Source organism: Myxine glutinosa, chromosome 7 (genome assembly GCF_964187855.1).
Source record: "Myxine glutinosa chromosome 7, kmMyxGlut1.1, whole genome shotgun sequence".
NCBI classification, from domain to species: Eukaryota; Metazoa; Chordata; class Myxini; order Myxiniformes; family Myxinidae; genus Myxine; species Myxine glutinosa.
In genome coordinates, this window is record NC_136267.1 from 16280772 (window position 1) to 16301115 (window position 20344).

At 48.4% G+C, this 20344-nt stretch overlaps 1 protein-coding gene across 1 annotated transcript in view; it reads right to left on the bottom strand.

Moving 5' to 3' along the window:
- The window catches only part of ABCG4 (ATP binding cassette subfamily G member 4), a 77052-nt gene that overhangs the window by 18244 nt on the left and 38464 nt on the right, over positions 1-20344 (bottom strand). Inside the window, exons 3-9 of the mRNA XM_078781309.1 lie at positions 18267-18384; positions 11483-11615; positions 11075-11125; positions 4737-4882; positions 3313-3436; positions 1515-1629; positions 743-882 (exon numbers count right to left, since the gene is read on the bottom strand). Of these exons, the coding sequence (XP_078637435.1) occupies positions 743-882; positions 1515-1629; positions 3313-3436; positions 4737-4882; positions 11075-11125; positions 11483-11615; positions 18267-18384 (827 nt within the window). The remainder of the gene's footprint in view (positions 1-742; positions 883-1514; positions 1630-3312; positions 3437-4736; positions 4883-11074; positions 11126-11482; positions 11616-18266; positions 18385-20344) is intronic.

The window sequence follows — 20344 nt, forward strand, 5'->3', positions numbered from 1 at the left end:
ATGTTGGCTGATTTCCAAGCAGATGGCAGATGACCTTGAGCAAAAGAGAGGGTGAGGAGAACAGAGAGAGGGAGTGAAAGAGCGGAAGAACAGGATTTTAGGACCCATGGGTCCAAATTTCATCCAAATCAAAAAATCATCCAAAAAAGTTTCATCCAAATCCGTCCATAACTTTTTGAGATATCCTGCTCACAGCCAAACAAACAGACAGACAGGTGTGAAAATAACCTTCCTCCACCTTCATTATTAAAATAATTTATTTTAATAATATATTGTTAAATTTTTTAATAATTAAATTATAATTAATTTAATTTTAAATTTTTATTTAAATTTATTTTATTTCATAAATTTAATAAATAAATTTTCATAAATAAAATTCACTAAATTTATTTAAATAAAATAAATTTATTATAAATTATAATTTTTATAATTATAATTTATAATTAAAAAAATTAATTTATTTTAATTAATATATATTTTAATTAATTTATTTTAATAATATATTATTTAAAAATTTAATAATTAAACTATAATTAATTTAATTTTAAAATTTTATTTAAATTTATTTTATTTCATAAATGTAATAAATAAATTTTAATGAATAAATACGAAAGTAAATTTTTTTGAGTAAATTTTTGCAACGTATAAAGAAGGCAGAAACGTAAACGAGATGTTGCAATGGTGGCGCGACACTCCTACACCGTGTGCGATGGTGGTTTGTTTGAAAGTGGGATTTCCTCACAGTTAGGCCTGTGAGACAGGGCTCCAAAGAAGGGTCACTCGTGGACATCTTGGGCCGCGTAGCGTCTGTGGCGACATCTTGAACAGCAGCAGCGAGGAGGGACGTCAGGTCCCCGTAGTCGCCAGAAGCCACTTCCATCACTAAATCCGATGAATTCGAAGGAATGAGGGAACATGGAGTGCGGTTAATGGGGTTCTGCTGTTGCACAAAGTACGATGTATGTCACAGTATGCTCGTCTTAAGTCATGGTGTTAAGCTGGCTATCCTGCCTGTTTGCACTCGGTTGTGTGCATTAAACATTGCCTTCGGAACAGGAAAAAGTCTGTGATTGTCAGTATCCTCATTAAATTGCAATTCCCCACTTCCTGCTCACTTCTATTTCTCTGTGCCATGTTGCTTGGCATGAGATGCTGAGAGAGTTTCTCTCATCACGGATGATGAGTTACCTCAATCTCTCTCCACACTGACCCCGAGTCATAAAGATGGACCATGTGACCATAGTATAGAACAAGCAAATAGACAAGGAAGACGAAGAATAAGGTGATCGTTATTTTCTTTCGAGATAATGAGTTTGTTTACGCATCACATGATATGAAATTTACTGAAATCAACTTTTGTGATCCAGAAATGTGGAGTAAGGTGAAATAATTTCTGATGATAATGCAGCTCTTTTATTTCGGCCTGGCCTCGATGAGGACGACATAGCCTGTGCCTGGAGCCTTCTACATTACAAGAAAGAAAGAAAAGAAGAAGAAGAAGAAGAATAAAGTACCGAAGTCCGCAGGATTGTGGTATGTCGGACACTGCAAGCCGAGTTGGGCGAGATGAGGTACCAATCCCGTCACCGAGCCCTGATACACACAGCAACCGTGGCTCAGGACATATGTCTGCGGGGAGAGCGAAGGCTTAGGATTAGGACATGCACGAGAGCGAAACATCTAAAAAGGACAAAACAAATAAGGAAAGATTTCACTATTAAACAAGAAAGATGTGCATGGCACATTACATACAAAATGCAAATCTATATCGTAAAGCAGGAGTGTCTGTCTGTCCGTCCGTCCATCCCCGAACTACTGGGCCAGCCGCACCAAACTTTCTGTGGACCCTTTGGGGTCCCAGCAGGTGTCCTACAGTGGGCGAGAAGTTTCATAAATTTCTCAACACAATTATGATTTTGATTTTCCCCCGGCCCGGACAACGCCGGTTGAGATTTTGGGCTCCCACTCGTGCATAGCACAGGTACCTCACTAGTAAGCAACATGCTTCCAGGTTTTGATTGGTGAACCAATTCAATGACCCAATATGCAAATTTTGTTCCACCTTGTAGAGTACCCAGCTTCCAGCTTCCAGGTGGGTGGAGATTGCGCATTATTCGCTGAAAAAAGTATAACCTGTATAATGTATATTGCAAGAAGACTCCATAGATGTCCGTGTGGTGTGCGTCGAAAGGGGTCTAACGGTCTACAGGTCTAACATGCCCATGAGTTTAAAAGTCTAAATGGTCTATCGGGCTCTACAACGGTCTACAAGGGGTTTAATGGTCTGTTAGAGTTTAAAGGGGTATGAGCGGTAAAAAGGTGTAAAACAATCCTCCCCACCCCTCCTCCTGCCTGTGGAACAAACTTCCACATCTTCTTCAATGTCATTCTTCTCTCTAGGAGTCTAGGTGTTCAAGACAGCTGTTCACGACCATCTCAGATCATCCCCAATCCAAAACCATGACCTACTCTACACTCGCAACCCCACTCCCCCACCCCCACACTGCCCTAACCTCTACTTCCAAATTTCCAGTTTTTTCCTCCTGAGACTTTCCTTCTGTATCCATCTTATACCCACCCCATGTGTTCTCCACTACCCCTCATTCCTCCCCACATCTTGGCCTTTAACTCTGCTGTTGGTGCGCCCCTCTCTACTGTTCCTTTCGTCCTGTTATGTCCTGATACATTCAGTGTACCCACTCTTCTATGAGCCTCGACTGTGTTTACAAAATGTCTAAAGGATCTAAGGGGGCAAAAATGGCATTGAAATGTTCAAATGGTTAAAAGGTCTAAATGTCTAAAAAGTATGTTCCAATAGTCTGTAATTAATCGAAGTCGTCATGGTGCTGATTAATAGACGTACTCGGTCAAACAGTACGTAATTAATAGACATACTCATGTGGGTCGACCGAGGCTTCACCATCCACCCATGCTCTTCGGTTGCACAAACATTATATATAACTGTATATGTAGATATCAAGTGAATCGGATGAAAAGTGACAATTTATGCAACCTTGACCTTTGACCTTTTCACCTATTGACCTAAAAACACTACGTATCCACCTTTTGGCTAGTTCTATCAGTTGGTGTAAAGTTTAGTGAAGATCGATTGAGAATTTGCGACATGTAGGTGACAGACAAACAAATAAACAAACAAACATACTCTGGGAACAAATTTAATTGCGAATCTTCGATGTTTTGTCCTACAGACATATAAAGACGAATCCGTCACTCACCAAGTCGAGAGAGGTAGAGGTAGAGACAGAGATGGAGGTAGAGGGAAGTTTATTATCCATTTATCTAGTAGAATACCTGGTCAAACATGTGAAAAAGGCGTCCACTGGGCTGGTGTAGTGAGCATACAATTGTGCGTCCCCCAGCTGCTAGGCCACGGAGGAGGGACACAACCTGCTCACTGGCCCAGCTGTCCAGGCCACTGCACACACACACACACACACACACACACACACACACACACACACACACACACACACACAGTGTCATCTGCTTACTCATCCAATCTTCTTCATTTTTTTTAAATATCGATAATTATAATCACAATTACATGACCAACTAGAACGGCACTCGGTAGAGAGCATACCTCCGCCTGGTTGGCCATATCACTCAATGGTGAAGAATCACTTAAAAATGCTACTAGCTGGATCCGGATCCGGATCTTCACCAAAACTGAATCGATTCTTCCTTGTCACACACACAACCTGTCCAACAAGTTTCGTCCAAATCCATCCATAAGTTTTTGAGAACTTGCTATGTATCGTTTTTGGCCATATCTCGCAATGGTGAAGCATCACTTAAGAAAAATTAAATAATTCTCATATCCGAATCCATATTCAGATATTCACCAAAATTGAATCGATTCTTCCTTGTCACACAAACAACCTGTCCAACAAGTTTCGTCTAAATTCATCCATAACTTTTTGAGATATCCTGCTATGTATAGTTTTTGGCCCCATCTCCCAATGGTGAAGAATCACTTAAGAAAATTAAATAATTCTCATATCCGAATCCATATTCAGATATTCACCAAAATTGAATCGATTCTTCCTTGTCACACACAACACCTGTCCAACAAGTTTCGTCTAAATTCATCCATAACTTTTTGAGACATCCCGCAATGTGTAGTTTTTGGCCCTCTTTCCCAGTGGTGAAAAATCACTTAAGAAAAATTAAACAATTCTCATATGCGAATCCATATTCAGATCTTCACCAAAATCGAATTTATTTGTCCTTGTCACATACACAACCTGTCCAACAAGTTTCGTCCAAATCCGTCCATAACCTTTTGAGATATCTTGCTCTTTATCATTTTTGGCCCGATCTCCCAATGGTGAAGAATCACGTAAAAAATTCTGGTAGCCGGATCCGAATCCGTAGCTTCACCAAAATCTAATCATTTCGTCCTTGTCACATATGCTACATCTCTCCCAAATTTCGTCCCAATCCGTCCACAACTTTTTGAGATATTTTGTTCACAAACAGACAAACAGACAAACAGACAGACAGGGGTGAAAACATAACCTCCATCCACTTTTGTTGGCGGAGGTAATCACATGTATGACCCCAGCAGGCGTGTCTAACGGTCTGAGGGTGGAGTCCCGTCCAGGTGTCCATACTCAATGCACATATCACTCTGCCAGTAAGTCGGTGTAACAGAATTTCCTTTTGCAATGGTGATCATATTCACCGTACACAGACTATACGATGACGTCACGAACCTTGTAGGCTCATCAAAAAGCATTACAGGTGGATTGTTCACAAGTTCGAGGCCAATGGTAAGGCGGCGTCTCTGACCACCGGAGAGGCTTCCAGCTCGGATGCTTTCACATCCACCCAGGCCTAGTGCGGCGACAATCTCACTCACCTGGACATACAAACACAAGAACAAAGGGACTGCTTCAATTAGTTCACAGGATACGGCGACACAGCATTTGACTGATTTGAAAGTGATGTAGAAATTTTTTATTAATTGATATTGTTTAATCCCTGAGATGTCTTGGCAAACCTTTTATTACTCACCAACTGTGATGATGCATTTTCACACCAAACAATTGATAACTCAGCACTTTTCTGCACTGGCGAACAGGTTACTCCCCTGCGCAGTCAACTCTTCTGTTTTTTTTAAGGTTTTTTTTCTTCCCTTGATCCAATATGGCTGCCAGACCACGTGACCGATGACGTCATACATTTACATTCTCCAATATATTTGTTGTGCAGATGACGCTCAATAAGTTTCCAGCTGATTGGACTGAGCATCGTACTTATCGAATTATGACGTCATAATAAAGGCACCATTGACGTCATCGTTAGCAACACTTATTCACCATGAGGAGTTCTTTACAATGACCATGTTTCAATTTTTTCCATGAAGCGGTTTCGGATATATAGAGGTCCAAATGTTTTCGATTTTTCCAATACGGCGCCTGTGCCATATGCCATATGACGTCATAATTACCACTACATGATTCAACATGAGAAGACGCATACTATGGTGAAAATATCGTGTCAATTGGATCAAGGGTTGCCGAGAAAATTAATTTTAAAAATGCAGACACGTACGTACGTACATATGACATGTATGTACGAACGCACCCGATCGCTTAACCCCGCTTTTCACTTTGTGCGCGCAGGGTAACTAGAACTGCACTCGGTAGAGCGCATCCCTCCACCAAGCTGAATAGTTTACGTTTTGTAGCCCTGATAGGCCGGATCTGCATGTGGACCTTAAACAAAATGTAATCGCTTGTTCTTATCACGTGCCAAACTCATCCACCAAGTTTCGTCATAATCCGTCCATAAGTTTTTGAAATTTCGTTTTTGGTCCCATCTGTCAATGGTGAAGAATCACTTTAAAAAAGAAATATATATATTTACCGGATCCGGATCAGCATCTTCACCCAAAATTGAATCAATTTGTCCGTGTCACACACCCAAACTCCCTCACTCCCTTCAATCCCACTCCTCCCTCCAGGTCCTTAAAACAGCTGTTCACCACCATCTCTTATCTTCCCCCATCCAAAACCTTGATCTTTTCTACCCCCGTTAATACACCCCAAAACCACTTTATTGAAATACCGACTTCTTTCCTGGAAGTCCGAGCAGTGTCCATGTGTTTTATACCTCTCCCACCTCCCCCCCCCCCCCCCCTTCCCATGCCTCCTCCCCCCAACCCCTCTCCCTCCCACAGATCTCCCGATGCCCCTGCTCTCCATCTTTTCTCCCGCTCCCTTTATCATGTTTTATGTTTTATGTGCCAGTTTGTCTTTTTGTGATCAATGTTAGCTCTTACACGAGCCTCGACCTTGTATTTAAAAACAATAAAAAAATAAAGCCTGTCCATCAAATTTCGTCCGAATCGTTTTGAGATATCGTGCTTGCAGACAAACAGACAGGGGTGAAAACATAATGTCCGGCTGCCTTCGGTGATGGATGTAACAAACTGACTGGGTCAACAACCTTCATTGTCGGTCGATTTCGTTTTGATAATGAAGCTTTTAGGCAGAAACACGTGTCCAACACATGCTTATAATACTGCACTGTGAACCGTTTGCAATAGATATGTATTTGGTAAACAAAGGAGAGATATCGTCTTACTTAAATGTGATGTCATAACTTATTTTTTTCAAATATTTCTCAAATATGACAAATAACAACTAGCTCTGGGATGTTGCATTAAAAACCCATAAACCATGTCCATTCCAGCCTATTGCAGGCCTCAGGCCTCCCCAAGCTCATGTGGAGGGGCGTTGCGGGTTGGCGACAGTGAGTAGCCAATCAAATGGAAACCCGTACCGGCCATGAGGAGGTGATGGTGGAGAAAGTGGAGCAAGTGGAGAAAGTGAGAGTGGAGAAAGTGAGAGTGGAGAAAGTGAGAGTGGAGCAAGTGAGAGTGGAGCAAGTGAGAGTGGAGAAAGTGAGTGGAGCAAGTGAGAGTGGAGAAAGTGAGAGTGGAGCAAGTGAGAGTGGAGCAAGTGAGAGTGGAGCAAGTGAGAGTGGAGAAAGATGAGAGTGGAGAAAGTGAGTGGAGAAAGTGAGAGTGGAGAAAGAGGAGAGTGGAGAAAGACGAGAGTGGAGAAAGAGAGAGTGGCGAAAGATGAGAGTGAAGAAAGTGAGAGTGGAGAAAGTGAGAGTGGAGCAAGTGAGAGTGGAGCAAGTGAGAGTGGAGAAAGTGAGAGTGGAGAAAGTGAGAGTGGAGCAAGTGAGAGTGGAGCAAGTGAGAGTGGAGAAAGTGAGTGGAGCAAGTGAGAGTGGAGAAAATGAGAGTGGAGAAAGTGAGAGTGGAGAAAGTGAGAGTGGAGAAAGACAAGAGTGGAGAAAGACGAGAGTGGAGAAAGACGAGAGTGGAGAAAGACGAGAGTGGAGAAAGTGAGAGTGGAGAAAGTGAGTGGAGAAAGTGAGAGTGGAGAAAGATGAGAGTGGATCAAGTGAGAGTGGAGAAAGTGAGTGGAGCAAGTGAGAGTGGAGAAAGTGAGAGTGGAGCAAGTGAGAGTGGAGCAAGTGAGAGTGAAGCAAGTGAGAGTGGAGAAAGATGAGAGTGGAGAAAGTGAGTGGAGAAAGTGAGAGTGGAGAAAGACGAGAGTGGAGAAAGATGAGAGTGGAGAAAGTGAGAGTGGAGAAAGATGAGAGTGAAGAAAGTGAGAGTGGAGAAAGTGAGAGTGGAGCAAATGAGAGTGGAGCAAGTGAGAGTGGAGAAAGTGAGAGTGGAGAAAGTGAGAGTTGAGCAAGTGAGAGTGGAGCAAGTGAGAGTGGAGAAAGTGAGTGGAGCAAGTGAGAGTGGAGAAAGTGAGAGTGGAGCAAGTGAGAGTGGAGCAAGTGAGAGTGGAGCAAGTGAGAGTGGAGAAAGATGAGAGTGGAGAAAGTGAGTGGAGAAAGTGAGAGTGGAGAAAGACGAGAGTGGAGAAAGACGAGAGTGGAGAAAGTGAGAGTGGAGAAAGATGAGAGTGAAGAAAGTGAGAGTGGAGAAAGTGAGAGTGCAGCAAGTGAGAGTGGAGCAAGTGAGAGTGGAGAAAGTGAGAGTGGAGCAAGTGAGAGTGGAGAAAGTGAGAGTGGAGCAAGTGAGAGTGGAGAAAGTGAGAGTGGAGCAAGTGAGAGTGGAGCAAGTGAGAGTGGAGAAAGTGAGAGTGGAGAAAGTGAGAGTGGAGCAAGTGAGAGTGGAGCAAGTGAGAGTGGAGCAAGTGGGAGTGGAGAAAGTGAGAGTGGAGCAAGTGAGAGTGGAGCAAGTGAGAGTGGAGCAAGTGGGAGTGGAGAAAGTGAGAGTGGAGCAAGTGAGAGTGGAGCAAGTGAGAGTGGAGCAAGTGAGAGTGGAGCAAGTGAGAGTGGAGAAAGTGAGAGTGGAGAAAGTGAGAGTGGAGAAAGTGAGAGTGGAGAAAGTGAGAGTGGAGAAAGACGAGAGTGGAGAAAGACGAGAGTGGAGAAAGTGAGAGTGGAGAAAGATGAGAGTGAAGAAAGTGAGAGTGGAGAAAGTGAGAGTGGAGCAAGTGAGAGTGGAGCAAGTGAGAGTGGAGAAAGTGAGAGTGGAGAAAGTGAGAGTTGAGCAAGTGAGAGTGGAGCAAGTGAGAGTGGAGAAAGTGAGTGGAGCAAGTGAGAGTGGAGAAAGTGAGAGTGGAGCAAGTGAGAGTGGAGCAAGTGAGAGTGGAGCAAGTGAGAGTGGAGAAAGATGAGAGTGGAGAAAGACGAGAGTGGAGAAAGACGAGAGTGGAGAAAGTGAGAGTGGAGAAAGATGAGAGTGAAGAAAGTGAGAGTGGAGAAAGTGAGAGTGGAGCAAGTGCGAGTGGAGCAAGTGAGAGTGGAGAAAGTGAGAGTGGAGAAAGTGAGAGTTGAGCAAGTGAGAGTGGAGCAAGTGAGAGTGGAGAAAGTGAGTGGAGCAAGTGAGAGTGGAGAAAGTGAGAGTGGAGCAAGTGAGAGTGGAGCAAGTGAGAGTGGAGCAAGTGAGAGTGGAGAAAGATGAGAGTGGAGAAAGTGAGTGGAGAAAGTGAGAGTGGAGAAAGACGAGAGTGGAGAAAGACGAGAGTGGAGAAAGTGAGAGTGGAGAAAGATGAGAGTGAAGAAAGTGAGAGTGGAGAAAGTGAGAGTGCAGCAAGTGAGAGTGGAGCAAGTGAGAGTGGAGAAAGTGAGAGTGGAGCAAGTGAGAGTGGAGAAAGTGAGAGTGGAGCAAGTGAGAGTGGAGAAAGTGAGAGTGGAGCAAGTGAGAGTGGAGCAAGTGAGAGTGGAGAAAGTGAGAGTGGAGAAAGTGAGAGTGGAGCAAGTGAGAGTGGAGCAAGTGAGAGTGGAGCAAGTGGGAGTGGAGAAAGTGAGAGTGGAGCAAGTGAGAGTGGAGCAAGTGAGAGTGGAGCAAGTGGGAGTGGAGAAAGTGAGAGTGGAGCAAGTGAGAGTGGAGCAAGTGAGAGTGGAGCAAGTGAGAGTGGAGCAAGTGAGAGTGGAGAAAGTGAGAGTGGAGAAAGTGAGAGTGGAGAAAGTGAGAGTGGAGAAAGTGAGAGTGGAGAAAGTGAGAGTGGAGCAAGTGAGCATGGAGAAAGTGAGAGTGGAGAAAGTGAGAGTGGAGCAAGTGAGAGTGGAGCAAGTGAGAGTGGAGCAAGTGAGAGTGGAGCAAGTGAGAGTGGAGAAAGTGAGAGTGGAGAAAGTGAGAGTGGAGCAAGTGAGCGTGGAGCAAGTGAGAGTGGAGAAAGTGAGAGTGGAGAAAGTGAGAGTGGAGCAAGTGAGAGTGGAGCAAGTGAGAGTGGAGCAAGTGAGAGTGGAGAAAGATGAGAGTGGAGAAAGACGAGAGTGGAGAAAGACGAGAGTGGAGAAAGTGAGAGTGGAGAAAGATGAGAGTGAAGAAAGTGAGAGTGGAGAAAGTGAGAGTGGAGCAAGTGAGAGTGGAGCGAGTGAGAGTGGAGAAAATGAGAGTGGAGAAAATGAGAGTGGAGAAAGTGAGAGTGGAGAAAGTGAGAGTGGAGAAAGACGAGAGTGGAGAAAGACGAGAGTGGAGAAAGACGAGAGTGGAGAAAGACGAGAGTGGAGAAAGTGAGAGTGGAGCAAGTGAGAGTGGAGCAAGTGAGAGTGGAGCAAGTGAGAGTGGAGCAAGTGAGAGTGGAGAAAGTGAGAGTGGAGAAAGTGAGAGTGGAGAAAGTGAGAGTGGAGAAAGTGAGAGTGGAGCGAGTGAGAGTGGAGAAAATGAGAGTGGAGAAAGTGAGAGTGGAGAAAGTGAGAGTGGAGAAAGACGAGAGTGGAGAAAGACGAGAGTGGAGAAAGACGAGAGTGGAGAAAGACGAGAGTGGAGAAAGTGAGAGTGGAGAAAGTGAGTGGAGAAAGTGAGAGTGGAGAAAGATGAGAGTGAAGAAAGTGAGTGGAGAAAGTGAGAGTGGAGCAAGTGAGAGTGGAGCGAGTGAGAGTGGAGAAAATGAGAGTGGAGAAAGTGAGAGTGGAGAAAGTGAGAGTGAAGAAAGACGAGAGTGGAGAAAGACGAGAGTGGAGAAAGATGAGAGTGGAGAAAGTGAGAGTGGAGAAAGTGAGAGTGGAGAAAGTGAGAGTGGAGAAAGACGAGAGTGGAGAAAGACGAGAGTGGAGAAAGTGAGAGTGGAGCAAGTGAGAGAGGAGAAAGATGAGAGTGGAGAAAGTGAGAGTGGAGAAAGACGAGAGTGGAGAAAGATGTGAGTGGAGAAAGTGAGAGTGGAGCCAGTGAGAGTGGAGCAAGTGAGAGTGGAGCGAGTGAGAGTGGAGCGAGTGAGAGTGGAGGAAATGAGAGTGGAGAAAGTGAGAGTGGAGAAAGTGAGAGTGGAGAAAGTGAGAGTGGAGCAAGTGAGAGTGGAGCAAGTGAGAGTGGAGAAAGTGAAAGTGGAGCAAGTGAGAGTGGAGCAAGTGAGAGTGGAGCAAGTGAGAGTGGAGAAAGTGAGAATGGAGAAAGTGAGAGTGGAGAAAGTGAGAGTGGAGAAAGTGAGAGTGGAGAAAGTGAGAGTGGAGAAAGTGAGAGTGGAGAAAGTGAGAGTGGAGAAAGTGAGAGTGAAGAAACACGAGTCTTTAAACCGAACAACCAGCCCCGACATGTTGAAATGTAATACAAAAAATCCAGCTTCATTACCAGTTTCTTTTTCTCCTCCATTTTGTCCCGCAGTTTGAGATTTGCAGAGACCTGTAAAGTAAAAGAAGCTTTTCATTTGTTTTTCATGTTTGGTTTTCAAAAAGCAAATTCAAACTCATAAACACTTCATACGGGTGTGGAGAGTGCGCTGTGGTTTCGACATGATGGGTCCTCATAAAAATTGGACAAAAATTCGGAATTTTAAAGGACTGTCCTGGCACACGTTGGCATAATCTTTTCAAAAGGAAATGGGGATTTGTGGATCCACCAATGGGACATTACGCAGGTAGCGTGAGGGTGTGTGCAGAGACAGGACACTAGAGGTATTCACTGTACGGTATGCTAGTACCGACGTGTATACGGCCATTGTGATGTACAGACTGCAAGTTCCCAAGGATACCATCTTACCATCATGGCCTCGTTAACGGTCAGGTGTGGAAGCAGCACGTTGTCTTGCATGATGTAACATGACAGTTTACGGAAGGTGCTGGGTTCACGGATTTGACCATTCACGAGAACCTCACCAGACACACCCATTTGTCTGCCAAATGAAATTCAAGTACACATGTAAAGTAAACCACAACTCCACATTCACTGTGTAATGACACAGCACGTCATCATTGTGAGCCGTGTCATTGGGTATTTTGAACAATGGGGGCCTGACCACTCACCACTGGAAACACAACCTGATGAACATGAGTGTGAGAAGCAAGGACGAGGAAATAGAACCAAAATATCAGTGGGGGGTATTGTACTGCAGTGGGGTACTGTACTGTAGTGGTGTATTGTATTAATGTTGGGGTACTGTACTCAGCTCCACCATAAGGTGGAGATACTGTACTAAAGTGGGGTTGCTGTACTGAAGTGGGGGTACTGTGCTGAAGTGAATATACTGCACTAAACTGCGGATACTGTACTCTGGGGGTACTGTACTAAAGTGGGGGAACTGTACTGAAGTGGAGATACTGTACTAAAGTGGGGGTACTGCATTAAAGAGGGGATACTGTACTAAAAGGGGGGAACTGTACTAAAATGGGGGTATTGTACTAATGTGGGGGTACTGTACTAAAGTGGAGAAACTGTACTAAAGTGGGGGTGCTGCACTAAAGAGGGTATACTGTACTAAAATGGGGGAACTGTACTAAAATGGGCGTATTGTACTAATGTGGGGGTACTGCACTAAAGTGGAGATACTGTACTAAAGTGGGGGTGCTGCACTAAAGAGGGGATACTGTACTAAAATGGGGGAACTGTACTAAAATGGGGGTATTCTACTAATGTGGGGGTACTGTACTAAAGTGGAGATACTGTACTAAAGTGGGGGTGCTGCACTAAAGAGGGGATACTGTACTAAAATGGGGGAACTGTACTAAAATGGGGGTATTGTACTAATGTGGGGGTACTGTACTAAAGTGGAGATACTCTACTAAAGTGGGGGTACTGCACGAAAGAGGGGATACTGTACTAAAATGGGGGAACTGTACTAAAATGGGGGGTATTGTACTCATGTGGGGGTACTGTACTAAAGTGGAGATCCTGTACTAAAGTGGAGGTACTGCACTAAAGAGGGGATACTGTACTAAAATGGGGGAGCTGTACTAAAATGGGGGTATTGTACTAATGTGGGGGTACTGTACTAAAATGGAGATACTGTACTAAAGTGGGGGTACTGCACGAAAGAGGGGATACTGTACTAAAATGGGGGAACTGTACTAAAATGGGGGGTATTGTACTAATGTGGGGGTACTGTACTAAAGTGGAGATCCTGTACTAAAGTGGAGGTACTGCACTAAAGAGGGGATACTGTACTAAAATGGGGGAGCAGTACTAAAATGGGGGTATTGTACTAATGTGGGGGTACTGTACTAAAGTGGAGACACTGGGCTAAAATGGAGATACTGTACCAAAGTGGGGGAACTGTACTAAAGTGGGGGTACTGTACTGCAGTCGGGGTACTGTACTAAAATGGGGGAGCTGTACTAAAATGGGGGTATTGTACTAATGTGGGGGTACTGTACTAAAGTGGAGACACTGGGCTAAAATGGAGCTACTGTACTAAAGTGGGGGAACTGTACGAAAGTGGGGGTACTGTACTGCAGTCGGGGTACTGTACTAAAATGGGGGAACTGTGGTGCTGTGCACACACGACTCGATTGCCAGAGAGGTAGGCCACAACGCGTTGGTACAACAAGAGTCTTTATTCAAAGCTCGCACTTCAGCACTGGGCGGGCTCGAGCTTAGAGCCCGCATATATGTCCCGAGGCCACGCCTAGTCCCCGGGCGTGGCCGATCGGTCGAAGGGCGGGGCATGTGCTTTCGTTCCCCGCCTGGATGCTCGCGCCACCCACTGGTGCACGGAATTATTGCCCCTTGTGCCCGCCACACGCGCCCCCCCAGAATTCCCGCGCACCTGAAGGGTGAGTTTGCGGGGAAGCCGGATGACCCGGCCGAAACGCCCCCTGGCGATGGGTGCAGGGCTGGGGGGTAGCGGGACGGCGGGGCTGGGGGGTGTCGGGGGTCCGACCGCCGGGGGGCGGCCTCGACATGGAGGCAGAGCTGCTTGCGGGGGGTGGTCCGGATCGAGTTGGGCCGGCTTGAGGCGGTCCACAGAGATGCGATCCGGGGCACCGCCGATGTCGATGGTGAAAAATTTGTCCCCGGTCTCCAGCACGCGGAAGGGCCCGTCATACGGGGGCCGTAGCGGTGCCCGGTGGGCGTCGTGCCGGACGAAGACGTACTTCGCCGTGCGAAGCTCCGGGGCGACGTGGGAAGGCGGGCAACCGTGGTGTGCCGTCAGCACCGGGGCGAACCTCCGGGCGGTCTCCTGAAGGGCGGAGCGCTGTTGCGCCGCGGACCAAGGAGCCGTGGAGTCGGGGATAAATTCACCCGGTACCCGCAGTGGTTGCCCGAAGACCAGCTCCGCCGAGGACGTGCACAGGTCGTCCTTGGGTGCCGTCCTGAGGCCCAGCAGGACCCAGGGGAGTCTGTTGACCCAGCCGCCGTCGCGGAGGCTGGCCCGGAGCATGGCCTTCATTGAGCGATGAAAGCGCTCACACAGGCCATTGGCCTGGGGGTGGTAGGCCGTGGTGCGGTGTACTTTCACCCCGAGCCCTTGTGCCACCACGGCCCAGAGCTCCGAGGTGAACTGGGGGCCGCGGTTGGACGAGATGTCCGAGGGGGCACCGAACCGGGCAACCCAAGTGGCGATGAAGGCTTGCACAACATCAGCCGCAGACGTCGCCACCAATGGGACGGCCTCCGGCCACCGTGTGGTGCGGTCCACCATGGTGAGGAGGTGGGTGAACCCCCGCGAGGGAGGCAGAGGTCCCACCAAGTCGACGTGCACGTGGTCGAACTGACGCTCGGGCACCACAAACGGGGCCAACGGGGCCTGGGTGTGGCGGTGGACCTTTGCGCGCTGGCACGCGAGGCACGTCCTGGCCCAGTCGCGGACGTTCTTCCGGAGGCCATGCCAGACGAACTTCGCCGCGACGAGCTTCTGGGATGCCTTCGTGCCCGGGTGGGACAGGCCATGCATGGCGTCGAAAACTGGGTGCCGCCAGCCAGCGGACACGATGGGGCGAGGCCGGCCAAGGGAGACGTCGCATAGGAGGGCCGCGCCCGCGGCGTCGAATGGCACCTTGGTGACGCGGAGGCCTGTGACGGCGGTCCGCAAGGCCTGGACGCCGGGGTCGGCGGTCTGGTCCTCCGCCATCCGGGTATAGTCGACGCCGAGGTGGACCGCATGCACGACGGACCGGGAAAGGCAATCCGCCACCGGGTTGTCTTTACCCGCCACGTGACGGATGTCTGTCGTGTACTCAGACACGGCAGAGAGGTGACGCTGCTGCCGTGCCGACCATGGCTCGGCGACCTTGGCCATCGCGAACACAAGGGGCTTGTGGTCGACGAAAGCCGTGAACGGGCGGCCGTCCAGCAGATGGCGGAAGTGTCAGACCGCCAGGTGGAGCCCGAGCAGCTCGCGGTCGAAGGTGCTATAGCGGCGTTCGTGCGGGCGAAGCTGCCGGCTAAAAAACGCCAGAGGTTGCCAAGCACCACGCACCCACTGCTCGTGCACCGCACCCACCGCGTAGTCCGATGCGTCAGTGGTGAGGGCGATCGGTGCATCGGGCGCCGGGTGCGCCAGCATGGTGGCGTCGGCCAGGGCCAGCTTTGCGCCCGCAAATGCCGCGGCCATCAGCTCCGACCAGGCGATGTCACCTTTGCCCGGCTTGCCCCGGAGGGCCTCGTGCAAGGGGCGGAGGAGCTGGGCGACGTGGGGCACGAAGCGGTGGTAAAAATTTACCATGCCCAGGAACTCCTGGAGCCCCTTAATCGTGCGGGGCCGTGGGAAATCCCTGACCGCCTCCACCTTGGCCGGTAAAGGGACGGCCCCGTGCCTGGTGATGCGGTGCCCCAAGAAGTCGATGGTGGCGACGCCGAAACGGCACTTGGCGGGGTTGATGATTAGGCCATGCTGGCCCAGGCATTCGAAAAGCATGCGGAGGTGGAGCAGGTGCTCCTCCCGGGACGCGCTCGCGACTAGGATGTCGTCCAGGTAGACAAAGAGGAAAGGTAAGTCGCGCAAGACGCTGTCCATAAGCCGTTGGAATGCCTGGGCCGCATTCTTCAACCCGAAAGGCATTCTCAGGAACTCGAAGAGGCCGAAAGGGGTGATGACGGCCGTCTTCGGGACATAGTCCGGTTGGACGGTGACCTGGTGGTAGCCCCGGATGAGGTCCACCTTGGAAAACACGGTCGTGTTTGCCAACCGGGCGGAAAAGTCCTGGATATGCGGGACCGGGTAGCGGTCGGGGGTGGTGGCATCATTGAGCCAGTGGTAGTCCCCGCACGGCCGCCATCCTCCGCCGGGCTTCGGCATAATGTGCAGAGGAGAAGCCCAAGCGCTGTTGGAGCGCCGTACGATCCCCAGCTGCTCCAGCGTGGCGAACTCCGCTTTCGCCACGGCGAGCTTCGTGGGTTCGAGTCGGGGTGCCCGGTAATAGACCAGCGGCCCGACCGTGGGTATATGGTGCTCCACCCCGTGTTTAACGGCCACCGCTGAGAAGGTGGGCTGCGTGAGGGCCGGGAAACTGGCGAGGAGGCGGGTAAAGTCGTCCGCTGCCGGAAGCGTGCAAACTAAACTCGCCGGGACGGAATCTTCCAGCAAGCCGCTTGGCAAGCTGCTCGGTGAGCCGCTCAAAGAGCCGCTCAACGAGCCGCTCAGCGAACAAGCGAGCAAGCTGAAGGTTTCGGCCTGGATGAGCCGTCTGCGCTTCACGTCGACCAACAGCCCATTCGCACATAGGAAGTCCGCACCGAGCAGTGCCATTGGCACGCTGGCGGTCACGAACGACCATTGAAAGCGCTGCCCTCCGAACCGCAGGGAGAGGCAACGCTTACCGAATGTGCAGATGGGTGTACCGTTGGCGGCAAGCAAAGCGGGGCCCCGGCCGCGGTTTGCTTGTCGGATGTGGAGGCGGGGAGGACGCTTACCTGCGCTCCTGTGTCGCAAAGAAAACGGCACCCGGACAAGGTGTCCATGATGAACAGGAGGCTGCCGGAATGGCCGACGCTCATGGCCGCAAGTGAGCGCAGGTCGTTTCCCGACCCGTCAAAAGAGCACGGCGGGCGACACGCTTTAGCCTGGCGGCCGAACCTGGCATGGTAGTAGCACCAGGTTTGCGGCGGTAACGGCCGCGGCGGCCGTGCCGGCGGCGGTGGTGGTGGCGGCGGCGGTAGTGGACGGGGCGTAGCAGCGGCCACGAGGGAAACCGGGGGCGCTGGAGCCTCCGCACCGGGATCCATTACGGCAGCACCGTACACTGACCGTGTGTCGCAGGCCGCGAAATACTTGTCGGCCTCTATGGCCAGGGCGCGGGGTTCCTTTATTTTGGAACCGGCCAGCATGAGGCGTACCTGTGCAGGTAGCTGGCGTAGGAAAAGTGCCTGGAATAAGAAATCCGGGGGCTGGTCTCCAAGCAGGGACAGCATGGAATCCATCCGGACGGATGGTCGTGTGTCGCCGAGGGTGGGAAGGTCCAGGAGGCGGTCGGCCCGTTCGGTCTCTGTGAGCCCGAACGTGGTGGTGAGGAGACGTTTGAGCGCCTCGTACCTGTTGTCGCCCGGCGGGCGCCGAAGGATGGACACGACTCGGGCGGCAGTGCCGGGCCCGAGGGCGGCGACCACGTGGTAGTACCGGGTCTCGTCCGCCGTTATGCCTCGGAGTTGGAATTGAGCTTTGGCCTGCAAAAACCAAACGACGGCTTGGGCTTCCCAAAACTCTGGGAGTTTGACTGCGACGGCGTTGGTAGCCATGGCGCGTTCGGTGGTCAGCAACGGCTGAACCAATCGGGGTCACCAGTGTGGTGCTGTGCACACACGACTCGATTGCCAGAGAGGTAGGCCACAACGCATTGGTACAACAAGAGTCTTTATTCAAAGCTCGCACTTCAGCACTGGGCGGGCTCGAGCTTAGAGCCCGCATATATGTCCCGAGGCCACGCCTAGTCCCCGGGCGTGGCCGATCGGTCGAAGGGCGGGGCATGTGCTTTCGTTCCCCGCCTGGACGCTCGCGCCACCCACTGGTGTGCGGAATTATTGCCCCTTGTGCCCGCCACAGAACTGTACTAAAATGGGGGTATTGTACTAATGTGGGGGTACTGTACTAAAGTGGAGATACTGGGCTAAAGTGGGGGTACTGTACTAAAATGGGGGTACTGTACTAAAGCGGGGAACTGTTACGTCATCCTAATAAGGATAAAAATGCTGAATTGATTTTTAAAAAGTTTTATTCCAAATTTAAGAAATGAAATAAATTAAGACAGAACTGCCTGTTTGGGGTGGAGGGGAGGGGGGAGGGGTTCACAAAATTTGGCTTACTATACATATGAAAGACATTCAAGAAGAAGAACCACTCTTTTTTATTTAATATAATCAGCCTTTTCTAACCGTGTTATTCATTTTTTTATGTGCAAAACATTTAATCGCAAATAAGGAATATTATTTTTCCTTCATTCTCAAGTAGTTAACTGGATGTTTGTGGGAAGAGAAAGATGGGGCGGCTGGGGTTTCAACAGGTACTCCCAGGTTTTTCACTATCCATGTTATTGATATCTTTATCCATGTTATTCACATACATACATACAAACATACATACATACATACAGGTAGGTATGTAGGTGGAGTTCACCTGTAACCAGCAAGGATGTCCAAAAGTGAAGATTTCCCAGCACCCGAGGGGCCAAGAATGCCAATGAGTTCTTGACTGCCAAATTTGCCCGAAAGGCCTTTCAGCACAGTCTTGTACCCTGGGAAACAATCTCAGTGTATCTTAATTGTCAACAAAACCTATCAATCATGTATTGAACTAATTTTAATGGGTCAAAACCATATTTATGAAATGATAATTTGCTTTGTTTATCTTCCTTGCAGATGCTGTTCTTACATCAACCCTCTCGTGCTGTGACTGCCACCTGTTTATGCTTTTGAGACCATAGGACTGCCCTTTATCCTGTGACGTTGAATAAATACCACGTATGTTATTGAGACAACATCGATTTTGTTAATTTTATTTCACTCCTTTTGCATTTGATCTGTGCTGTCCTTGAGAAAAAAATAACAAGCATTCTGAGTATTGCGCTGCAATACATGTCCCCTACCAAAGTTAAAAGTGCCATAACTTTGTCAAAAATGATCGAATATGCAAGTTTATGCACGGTTGATGCTGGTTTTCAAACTTGATCTGAGGTATGCTGAGACACATGTGTGTCACGCCTCGCCTCGTTGATAAGCCCGCAAGGTCGCTCTGTGGAGCAGCCTGCACATATTGCACTGTGTGAATTATATAATTACCAACTCACGGTCTGAGGTACGAGCAATTCAAGAGATATCCATTTTCTTAATATTTTCATTTAATTAACGATATCTGCCAAACCACGTGCCCTATCGCAAATTCTAAAAGGACATTTTAGTAGACTGACATGCTGAACAGATCTGTGAAGTTTCTCCTCGATTGGATCAAAAATGAGGGAAGAGCTCGGTTTTAAAGGTTCATGCTTAAAAACGTCATAACTCTGAAACCATGTGATGCATGACGTCATGCTCGTTGACTTTTTTGTTTGTCATGGGTATGCGATTCTGCCTGCAAAGTTTGGCCTCGATCTGTTCAGCCATTGCAGAGAAAAAGGGGTGTTCGTGTTTTCACGAAAAACAATATGGCGGCCGAACCACGTGACCTGTGACGTCATAATTACCATTAAAATATTCTACAGACCGAGTCCCCCATACGGTGAAAATTTGATCTCAATCGGTCCTATTATTGCAGAGAAAATCTTTTTGAAAGGAAATTAAAACTTAAAATGGCACTGAGTTAAGGATCATCAGAATTATCAGAATTCCCAAAGTTCAAAGTGCCATAACTTTGTCAAAAATGATCGAAACGTCGTGAAGTTCGAACTTGATCTGTAACTTATCATGAGGAAACCATGTACCAAGTTTGAAATCATTAGCATTAAGCGTTTAGAAAATAAGTCCGGAAAACTGTTCTTTGCGTGACGGACTGACAGACTGACAGACTGACGGACTGACAGACGGACAGACGGAGGGATGGCATGCAAATCTATAGTCCCCTCCGGTGTACACCAGTAGGGGACTAATAAGAAGAAGAACAAGTCAGGAGAGACGATGGTTCACGAGCGAGCGGTATTCAATGACAAATTTGACCTTTGTGACCTTCAAAGGTCAAAGGTCGAAGATTCTGAAATTTGTTGGAAAACTTGTATTTCATGATGTATGTGATAATATAAGATCATGTACGACATTTCACCCTATCAGGAAGCGAACAATGAAATATAACCATCAAAAATCGACTTTTCTAAATTTCGTGACATTGTGACCTTGACCTTGGGGCGAAAATGAAAATTCGAGCTCCGTGGGGCTAGACACGTGACATTGGCCTAACCAAATATCGAAACCCCTGTCAGATTCCACCAAACCCCTCGGAGAAGATGTAGCTTGAACTCGATTACCCCCTAAAAATACATCTTTTTCGGGCGTGGCTCCGCCCACAATGGGCACAATACGCCCACTCTAGGCAGGACACAACTAGATCATGATATCAACCTCCCACCCAAGTTTCATCAAGACTAGATGATATCATTGGGTAGTTATGCTGCGGACAGACAGACAGACAGACAAACACCCATGACGAATATAGTGGTCACTCTGTTTGATAACTCGTGAACCAATAACAAGGAGAAAACCATAAAG